Source organism: Cinclus cinclus, chromosome 13, assembly GCF_963662255.1.
Source record: "Cinclus cinclus chromosome 13, bCinCin1.1, whole genome shotgun sequence".
NCBI classification, from domain to species: domain Eukaryota; kingdom Metazoa; phylum Chordata; class Aves; order Passeriformes; family Cinclidae; genus Cinclus; species Cinclus cinclus.
In genome coordinates, this window is record NC_085058.1 from 8160706 (window position 1) to 8171843 (window position 11138).

An 11138-nucleotide genomic window follows, 5' to 3' on the forward strand; every position below is an offset into this window, starting at 1 on the left:
CCATTTCAATCTCTTATACTCATTTTTATTCAATGGATTCATAGCAGTAAAAAAGTTAATCTAGAAACGTTTCTGCAGTGATATAGATAGAATGAAATACAGCACAAATTTCCTGTGAAGTCTGGACTCCAACAAAAAAGACCAAGGCAAGAGCTACCAACATAACTGATAAAGAATCACTTCTGGTCTGACATCAAGCAGCAAAGCAAGTTACTGGAAGGATCAGCCCCAGAAAAAGCTGCTGTGCAGTTCATTAGCTGATTCTGCAACTGAAGCACCTCTTAATGGTACTGAGCCTGAGAGATGCAGAAAAGTAACAAACACGGGGAGTCATCACCGTGTCACATTAGGGCAGCTCAAAATCACCTCCTTCTAATGAAAGATTTGAAAAAGGAGATTACAACCACATGTCACACCATGGTATTTATAGTTTTCTGGCATTGCCTCCAACACTGCAAGGTCTTTTTTCTCCTCTCTCAGCAGCAGAGGCAGAGACTTGTCCTGCCCAACCAGGAGAGCACCTGCAGCCAGGCTCTGACTGCCTGATTTAGTTGAGCACTCCAGCAAAACCTGTGCAATCCCACAGATTACCTCTACAGTTCATTTCTGTAAGTCACACTAACATATTTTAAATAGCAAAAGATTTTTCATGTTCTCATTTCTTTAGGAGTCAGCAATTAAAGACAGCACAGAACTCTAGATCCAATGAGGGATCCAATGTTAAATTTGATTCTTGCTGAAGCTGAATTTTTTACCTTAAATTGTAAAGTGCAAGGTAGAGCAGTTCCCTAATTTGTATTATCCCTATTTCCAAAAAGGGGCACAGTTCTCACAGGACTGTGTGAGGATTATCTAACATTTGTAAAACTTGCTCTCAAAGTGCTTTAAACAATTTCATTAACATGAAGTCAGCTGAACACGGGTGATACCTGATCACTGTTTGTAGGAGATTTTTTTAGATGAAACTATGCAGTAAAAGTGTCACAGCATGACAAGTCATGAGGCATGTGTGCACTGTAAGTTACTGTACAACTAATTTGAATAAAGCAATCGATTACACAGACAATAAAAGTGTACAGGTAATATATTGCTGTCTGGCTTCAGAGACATGAGGAAAAACCAACTCATGAACAGTGATTTTTTTTTTTGTAGCTGCTTCCATACACTATGGCTATACTATCTGTGGGGTATTTTTCTTAATCACACAGAAACTACAAAACACAAGTAGCTGGCGCAATTCCTCTATGTTTTTTTAATTGCTATGAAATTGGCTGAGTAGATCCCATCTAGCTCTGAAGCCTGACTTTATAAGTCTTTCAATTGTCTAAAAGTACTGAACTTCAGGAACTACTCAGAACATACAATATTTAAATTTCATACGTTTTTTGCTGGTTCAGCTAATAAGGACCCATCTCTTAAACATTACTATTTTGCACACTGAGCCAAATAATGTATTTATTATCTTCAAATCCTCTCCTTAACATTCTCTGATATAAAGCCCACTTGCCTTTACTTATATTATGAAGAAAATCACAGCTCATTAAATACGAGGTCCCACAGAGAAAAACACTGGTTGCATAAGAAAGTCACTACAAATTGTCCAACTGTAATCCTTAACAATTCTTTCTCATTATCACATTACTCAGAACCATAAAGTGAGTAAGGCGTGAGTAAATATCTATCCTCCTCAAAAGCAAACTCAGATTCCTCTTAGGACAAGGGGCCAGTAAACTTAGGCCAGACTGAGTTGCTGCAATCAGATACAAGCTGGCAAGAGACTGACAGAGAAGCTACTCTAAGTGCTACAACTAAACACCTCTGTACAAAATGAATTACTACTATTTAATGGTGGCCCAAATTTAGTTTGCATTAAGGTCTATTTAAACTATTCTGTAAATAACATTTCTAGATCCTGAAGAATCAATTACTCTCCTAGACCAGTGTGTGAAAACCTGAGTGTATGGAAGATTCCAGGACAAAAAACAATTGATAAGGAGTCCTTATCTTGAACATTTTACTTTGCATTTATTTTTATTGCTTAGAATGTCTTTCTTATTAATTTTAGTTATTTTTGCCTTTGAGTATCACTAAGAAATTATTTCTAGTAAATCCTATTGTTATTTTTCTTCCTATTGTCATACTTCTGATTGTCAGACATTGAGTCTGGCAAATTTCATCAACTTGTTAAATTTTGCTTTATCAAAGTATAAATGTGGTGAAATTGTGGAGCTCGTCCAGCTTCCCTTTTTAGTTTTCCTCTTTAAGACTAATTAAACATAATCTCTTGCAATGAACAGCTCTTATAGAAAAAGTTCTGCACCAAAACAGATGGTAAATTTTTTTCCTGCGTGCACACTAATCACTTCTGCAAAACAGATGCCCTTCTGAACCCTTCTGAACACATGACCTTCAAAATCCCTTTCACTTCAGAACAATCTTGATTCTTTAATTTCTTATTTGTACATCACTCTACCAAAATTAGCTGACACACACAAACATCAAGGTCCTCAGCATACCAACTACATTAATGCTCAAATCTTGCACACCATTAAGCCTACACAAAATATAAAATGCTCTTTTAGGATCAAAAGGATCCTGATCAAGATCCCGTTTAATATAGGACCCTGTGCCTAGTAACAGTTTCCTGCTCTTTGATATACAAATATGAAATAATCAAGTTTTAAAGGCACCTCAGTCACAAATCACCAGCAATCTCTGTTGTTCCTCTTCCACTGTTGTATTTTACATGCAGTTCTGCCATCCCTAACTCCCAAGGCTTCAGCTCATACCTCACACCCAGCTTGATGACCTTCCATCTGTTCTTAAATCTTCTAAGATGACTGGGCTTTGGGCTGCCACAGCAACACGTACCAACATCTGTGGAGGGCAATGTTTCCTTCTCATTTATGGAGAATTTAACTTTGATTCTTAAAACTTACACTTTTCTTTCTCTCAGTTTCCTTTGGTCCCTGTTCAGCCTGTGACACTTCATCAGGTGGCACCGTTAAGCGTAGCCTACACACGTTCATCTGGAAGAAGAACAAGATTTATGTGTTACAAAAATTATTTTAATAATTTGCTTTACAGAATTAACTGTACTGAGATTCAACTTTGAACTTACTATTTTCTATTTTCTAGCACACAGCTGACAAAATATTATTTTTAAAAGTTAAAGAGGTTCTTAGCTGGCAAAAAATAATTCAAGGGCATCCCCATAATCCCCATACCTGAAATAGCAAAAGTCCACTTCAATCAACAAACTCTTCTTAGGTACTCATAAATGACATTGAGAGCTAACGGAACAATGAACATAATTTTCTACCTTCTGAGTTTTGTCTGCTGATTTGGCATACTTTTATTCTTCAAAAGAAATTATTTAGAAATTTGGAGTGTATTTTAGAGTAAATGCCTCTTTTCTGGTCAGCATATAGACAAGTATTTGATGCAAGGATACTTCAGTACTGCAACTCCATTAAATGTGAAACAGGAGTGTTTTTGAAATCTGCTACATACAAATGGTCTGTAAAGCTTCCAAACACTTAACAAAAAATTAAGAGGTGTTTCCTAAGTGATTTTAGAACAACCATTCCCTTGCCAGCAGGCACGATACCTTTCTGTCCCCAGCTGCAGTTTGCCTTGCTTTGGACTAAGACATCTTTGGTTTAATGGTGTTTTCCAAACAATACATTTCATACAAGAAACTTGGTTAAAACATTCAGTCTTAGTCCTCTTCACGAGACATTTTTGTGGAAAACAACTCTAAGTCCTAAGCAGAGCACAGCAAATGATGAAACGAGAAATCTGGCTGTCCAAATTCAAAGCTGCACAATACCTTCCTGTAAAATCCCAGCTGTCTGCTGGCAACAAAGGGAGCTCTTAAAGCTCTTCCTCAAAACCTCAAGTATCTCTTTCATGATTACTGTGGGCCATCATCACTGTTCTTCTACAGCCCAGCATCTGATCTGATCTAGATCTCTCCAGTTTCTCCTGGAGTCATGCTGAACGTGTCTCTGTCTCACACCCACCTTCCCCCTGCACTTGTCCCAGCTAACAGCTCAGGTCTTGGTCATTGCAGCACCTCCTTTTGCCCTGAAAATGGCAATAATGTTCTGCTCACTGCGTTCAGAGCACTGCAGCAAAGCCCGTGCCATACACCCCAAATGTTACCATATTACAATTCATTTATTCCAACTGCCTTGACTGTATTTTCAAGCCTCTTTACAATACAACATCCTCAGAGACCACTATTCAGCATCACAAAAAGGATCCCTATTTTCCATTTCCAGACAAAAGACCTTTTTCAACTTTTCAATCAGGCTTTAACTCTTTCTTCTGCCCAAGCCAAAACAAATGGAAGAACTATCTACAAATTCACTATTTTTCTTCTGGCATTTCTTTAAATATGTTGAGAGGACAAATCAATAGCATTTAGACTACTAGTATGTTGTCAATTATTTCAGAAATGTTATGTACTGCCTTCCATCTTCCTCTCATTTTGGTCTTTCAGGTCTGCAAGGCCAATAAGAAACAGTGTCCTGAGACAGATTAAGTTCTTATAAATTATGTGGGATGTGTCTATATTATAAAGAATACGAAGGGGAAAAAAGAAGATCAAGGTGAAATATAAACTATTCTGTAAACATATCTGTGAAAGCAATTTTTTGTGCAGTGGCCTCCTCCCTTATTATTCATCCATATGCTAGAAAATATAGAAGAAGAAGAAGCCACAAAGTGACATAGAGCCCCCAAAACTTAAAAAAAAAAAGTTTATGCTTTCATATTTGCCAAAGAATACTGAAACAATGAAATGCATTTTAAAATTATGAAACTTGGTACATTGGCTTTTGATAGTGATTGGCTGCTATGTTTGTTCTAAGAACACCAGACTATCCCCATAATCTACAGAAGCTGGTGGTACTTCCTACTTACAGACTTGTTATCCAGATACATGAATAATAAATTCCTCATCTTTGGAACTCATTGATTCATAAGGTAATTAGCATCACCTTTCCTCGTGCCCTTTCCTCCCATTAGCTTACTAAGGCTCATTCCTCTTAAAACATTCCTGTTTACAACAAGAAGGGGAACATAGACTGGCATTCCTCCATGTAGGCAAACAAAGACCAGAGCCATAAATAGGAAATAGAATTGAATTTGTGCTGTGCAGGAAGTGATAGATGAGGCCAACTTTTTCTTACAGTGATTCTGAACAAAGGAAAACTGGATAAAAAGGAATTCATGTATTGCTAGGATAAAACATGAAAAATGCCTGAAATAATTAGAAATAGATAATGACTGGCAACTCAAAGTTAGGAGAAATGAAGTTGTATATGGTTCTCTGAAGCAAATAACTTGCCTATTAATCAGCATGAGGCTAATTATAGCCAACAGAGGTTCACAGTGCAGTGATTGTAAAGAAGTGATTATCCCTGTACCAGTGAGTGAATCACAACTGCCCTTCACATCACAGGTGCTACAGGGCTACTACGAGGGAAACCACAGAAGACCAGTGCAGATGGCAGTCAAGGCATCACAACTACACTGGAAATCTAAATTAACAACAGTCATTTGTTGAGACTCAAACCACTGTACAATCAAAAGGTTGTCATCATTTAAACTGTATTTTCTGGCCCTTTTCGCTTTGCCTTAACTATTATCCCCAAATCACTCACCCCACCCCAACTGGCAATCATAAGGATTGCAGCTGTGAAGTTGTGCCCAGCAAGGCTTGTACAGCAGTGCAAAGTACCACCCAGTTCCCTGCTAGAACAAACTTACACAGGCTGTACTCTGCTATTGTTTACAACAATAGGACTTCCTCAGCATCCCTGGGGAAACAGCAGCAAATGTATAAAGTAGCCATGCAGTCCTGGCACCAGATGATGCATTTTACCTAGGGACAGCACTACAGACCGACCCATCTGCTAAAATTCAGAAACACTACAGAGATTGGAAAGAAAAAACAACAGGCACTGCTTTTTCCTCCAGAGCCCAGAAGCAGTTCTGAGCACTGTACATGCACTGTTCTTGCTCTGCAGGGCTTCCTGAAGGAACTACACACTGTGCCATTTGTCGGTGAGTTTACTTGACCAAATCAATGAGCAGGCTCACACGGGAATCACAGCAAGCCCTCCTCCCACAGCAAATGCTGCTGTAGTGATGCCTTAAAATGGAAATGAAATCCTAACAGGAAGAGACACGACTCAGTGCCAAACAGTGGCAGGATAACATGAAACTGAGGATGAAAAAGTAATTTCCAGAAACGAACTGGGTAATGCAGAGAGAAAACAGGGAGGAAAATGAGAACTCCTCTATCAGGGAAAGAGCTGCAATTCAGTTTCCTTCATCTGCTTACTGACAGTAAGAACAAGTGAGAAAAAACAGGGACAGACATGACTTCCACCATACCTTTGTGTCATTGGCATTGTAACTCTGTGAGCATAACTTTTAAAAAGAAATACTGGGCAGAAGAAGAACCACAGATCTTTCTAACAATCCTACAAGACTGTGACTTTTGCTTAATTTTCAGCATCTGTAGCTTTGGCAAGTCAACATTATAAATAATCTAAATTGTGCCAATATTTATGCTCACTCTTGGCTTTTTGACACCAACAAACTGTGAGTAGTATTTCCAAAGCTCATCCGACATCATTTGTGAAACAAAGACACAGACAGGAAAACAAAGAGTGGACAGGTTCACCCCAACACGACACCAGAGAGCAAAGTTTCCTGACTGCAATAAAAAGTAAAAAATGAAACCATGCTTTTAAATCAAATTTCTAAGAGGTTAGTAGGACAGCATAGAGGAGAGCTACTGCAAAATGGCAGTTAAGGAAAAGAAACCCAATCTAGCTTAGTTTTAAAAGGTTGAGAATCCATGGCCCAGATCCACAATCCACATGTATTCTTATCATCCTACTCAAATGTTGCACTACAGTGCAACTTAAAACACATATAGATGACAGATTATATTTAAGTAATGTTTTTCAGCCTCTTCTTCCCCCTTTCCAAAAAACAAAGCACCCAGAAAGACATTAATCAGAATTAACTACGGGCTGAAATAATTACAGATTTTTTCATTAAAATTAATTGTTAGATTAATGAGCAATGTTGTTACAGAATAATCAAGGTTACTACTACAGCAACAGAAAAATACACGATGTTCTACTAGCAATCAGTCTCTAAGCATTTTACAGGAGCCCCACAGGAAAAAGATGTGGTTCAATATAGATCTAGCTTCAAACTAGCCCTGGAGCTCAACATCGCTAGAATTTAATACTGTTGATACAACCAAAACAAATTGAGATAACATGTTTGTAGAGTAACTACTACCCTATCAGCTCAGTGGCCAAAAATCACTTGCCTCAGGTCCAGTGCTGGCTTTAGACCTTCAAAGGTGAAAGCAGAAAAATAGTGCATGTTTAATTTCAGTTCTATAAAGCAAAGAAACAAGTATTTTCTTTGGTCATTTATCTGTTGATTAGGCTGCTCCAATTATGAGATCTCTGCCATGAGATTCCACACACAATTAAAGGGCACTTTTCCTGTGACCACAGGCACACGGGAATGTGACACACATCTTCCATTTATTCAGCAGTTATTCTAACTGTCTCTCTCCCCTCTTCTGACAACTCATGATAAGGAAGCCACACTTCACTGAAAATAGGGTCAACAGCTATCACTGGGTTGTAGTCGTGAATTAAATTTTCACCAGTTTTCTTAAGAGAATGTATCAAGTACAGATCATAATTTCTAAGAAATCTATCAAGGGGATTAAAATAAGAATCTTATCACCTGAACAGAAGTTCCCTTACTGTAACTTCTTTGAGAAATACTAGAACAGGAAAACTCAGTGGGTACACAGAAGTCATAAAGGGAACGTAACTATGAATTTCAAGTCATCGTAATTTTTCTTGTGCATGAGCAATTTCATTTTTTATGAAGACCAGGGATAGTTTTGTCAGGAAGACCATTCTGACCTTCTTGCTATCATGTAAAACAAGAGCAATGCAACGTTCTTTAGGTTTTAAATTATGTCGTATTTTTGAAGCATCAAAATAATAACCACATAATTCAAGAAACATCATGGTCACATGGATGTATTTTTGGAAAGGATGAGATTATCACTTATTCTGATTTCTTTCTTCACATGTGGAATCAACATTCACAATGACAGCAGTGTAGTTACAGCAGGAAGAAAAGGGCTATTTAAAGCTGGGTGGCTGCAGAAACATTCCTATCATATCTGTCTGAGTTTTAACAACTTTTTAGACGCCCAACAGATTAATACGTGGTTATTGTTTGGTGCATTAATGATTTCTTTAAATCAGCAAATTACATATCTGCATTTGAGGAATTGAGTATACAATTAAATTACTATTGCTATCGAAATCATTACAGCGAGCTTTCTCAGGACAGGATAGGCAACATCGCAATTGTAAATATCCAGGCACATTTCAAGGATGCGGGAGAAGTCTCTAACACAAGCACACCTTCTTCGCAAGTTTACAGAACAGGCCAGGGTCTAGAACTGCAAAAGCCTTGTAGGAGTCCCCAAAAACTCTTCCTTTCCCCACTGCTATAAAGAACGCACAAAAAGATGCTCTCGCACACACCGCTAGCTTTACCGGAAAACACAGAAAGTAAAAGGGGGGGGGGGGGGAGGAGGGGAGGAGAGGGGAGAGAGAAAGGCGCTCCGCAGGTAACTCCACGAGGGGAGATGCCAAGATGCCAGACCTCCTGTCCGCCCCGCCGCCCCCCGCGCTGCCCCGCGCACCTTCCGCCGGGAGCGGCCGCCGTCGCCGGGCGGTCTCCGGGGGGTGGTGGCGGTGACCGTGAGCCCCGAGCTGTAGCGCAGCATCCCCGCGGCCGCCGGGCCGGCGCTCTCTGCGGCTCCCGGGGCCGGCGCCGCCGCTCCGCCCCCGCGCTCCGGGCCGCGGGCGGCCGCAGGGGCCGGGCGGGGCGGGCCGGGCTCCGCTCCGCTCCCACCTCCGCCCCGAGGAACTCGCGGCCCCGCGCCGGCTCTGGGACCGCCGGAGTGCCCGAGTGCCTCGCGTGGGGTGACACCCGGCGAGGTGCGGGTGGGACGCTGAGGTGCCAGTGCAGCGTGGCGTTCCCTCTGCTCACAGGAATGTTGGGTGTCGGGGCGCAGCCCTGGGGAGAGGAGCTTGGAGGGGAGACCCAGGAAGGTCCGCCTGTCACACAGCCACCTCCCGGCGCCGCTAAACCGGGGCGAGGGCTCGCAGGAGCCGCTGGCGGCCGCTCGGTCCCGTTCTGCGGCAACGCACCTCTGAGCGCTGTAAGAGAGCGCTCCGTGCGAGCTGGACACTGTCCTCCCCTTCTTCCCACGGCACTTCTTGAGCCACCCAGCTCTGTCAGTTGATGTCCGTGCTCCAGGAATGGGTGCCCGGCTCATCAGAAAGAACGCAGATCCCCGCCGGCCTCGGGGTGGACAGGCGCGAAGTTCGCGCAGCTCGGTGCATGAATGACAGCGTCGGCCTCAGTGCCAAAGGTCCAAGAAGCTGAGCGTGGTCTGCCGGAGCCGGCTGGCCCCGAGCCAGATTGCAGGTGTGGACTTCAGCATCTCAGATGCTCAGTTCTTCCGGATCTGGGCTGAGGGAATGCCATAACCCTACGCGGCCTAGGCACTCAGCTTCATCTGCAGCCTTGGGCGCGGGTCACGAGCACTACATTCCTCAGTAATCAACGGAGTCACAAGCAAAGGAGATGCTTTTGTTTGAAAGAAATGACCGAACAAATAAATTAAACAGCATTTTTAAAATAATTTCTCTCCTGTCTCCATGTAATTAAGACCACGAGAAAACGCAATAAGATGTTAAGATGTTAATGACCGAAGAGTTAAAGAGAGGAAATCTGCATCAGAAAAATGGAAACTGCACTGAACTATGGGTGCCTCACTCTCTCTGTGTACAATGCCTCTGCTCACTTCTGCCTCTCAGCTCCCTTTTGCCAGGGCATTGAGCCATCGACATGACAAAGATCTGAGGAAGAGAGAAAGAAATCATTGCCCAGTGCAGAGGAATGAATGAACGGTCTGCATTTAGTACTCAGCATCTTTTTTGTTGTTTCCCCAATTACTATTCTCTTCTCCTCCTGGGGAAGGTAATATAGCCCAAGGCAAATGAATTAGAACATCGACTTGTATTTGGATTTCTCTCAAGGCAAGATTCAGTGTCACACTAGTCCTTTTGTGGCAAGGTGTCTCGTTCCTACACCCCCTATCTTAAGTCCTGGTTGTAATGCTGCTTTTGTGGGTTTGCCGGTGGATAATAGGTGTGTCATCATCAACAGAATCGAGTTCCTTCACACATATGTTGCCTACCCGTGGGGCTATCCCTTAGCACTTGTTCCTGACCATTCTGATGAGTCTATTTAAATTCTGGTATGCAGACAGCTGTTGACGTCTGTGGTTTCAGCTGAGAAGGAATTCACAGACCTGTGAGGTTGCCCTGGTTAGTTTTATTTTCTGGACTGTGTTTCCCTCTGGAACAAGATGTGTATGGGGGGCTTCCCAGCCACTGCAAGATGCAAACACAACTGCTTTTCTAAGAAGAGGCACAGGGACTAAACTTGTACTACACTATGGAAAAGGACCTCCCTTCCTATATGATAAGAGTATGCACAATAATCATTGGCATGAGAGAGTAAGGCACAATAATCAGATCTCTGGGAATATTTGCAAGGTCTGCATCAACTTTGAGAATATTGATAATTTTGATAGAAATCTCCTAAGTGCAAATGAGCAAAAGACTTGTCCATGGATAATAGACAGACAATAAAAATATGGTTTTCTCAGTTATGTCTACTTTAGTTGCAGCTCTCCTCAGTTCTTGGAAAATAGCAGAAAGACACATTTATTTGATTTACCAATATTGGTTTGAAAAGGAGCATCTTTTATTTAATCCTCAAATTAATATCCTCCAAGAAAAAAATAACCTACATGCATGGTGAGTAGCCTCCCTATTTTGTATACTCTCAGAATCTCCTTCTCTTCTCCCACCAACAAGATGCACAAGTGTAGTAGTGAGAGTAATTTTTTGCTGCCTTGCTACTTGACCATGCAACCATTTGCAGGCTCTTCATCCCTTGTGTAGCCTGTGTGACCCCTCTTTGCATGA

General features: G+C 41.5%; 1 protein-coding gene across 1 annotated transcript in view; it reads right to left on the bottom strand.

The window, feature by feature from the left end:
* Nucleotides 1-8892, bottom strand: part of MYZAP (myocardial zonula adherens protein) — a 41669-nt gene extending 32777 nt beyond the window's left edge. The window contains exons 1-2 of the mRNA XM_062501256.1: nucleotides 8777-8892; nucleotides 2940-3029 (exon numbers count right to left, since the gene is read on the bottom strand). Of these exons, the coding sequence (XP_062357240.1) occupies nucleotides 2940-3029; nucleotides 8777-8860 (174 nt within the window). The 5' untranslated portion in view covers nucleotides 8861-8892. The remainder of the gene's footprint in view (nucleotides 1-2939; nucleotides 3030-8776) is intronic.
* Between the last annotated feature and the right edge of the window lie 2246 nt (nucleotides 8893-11138).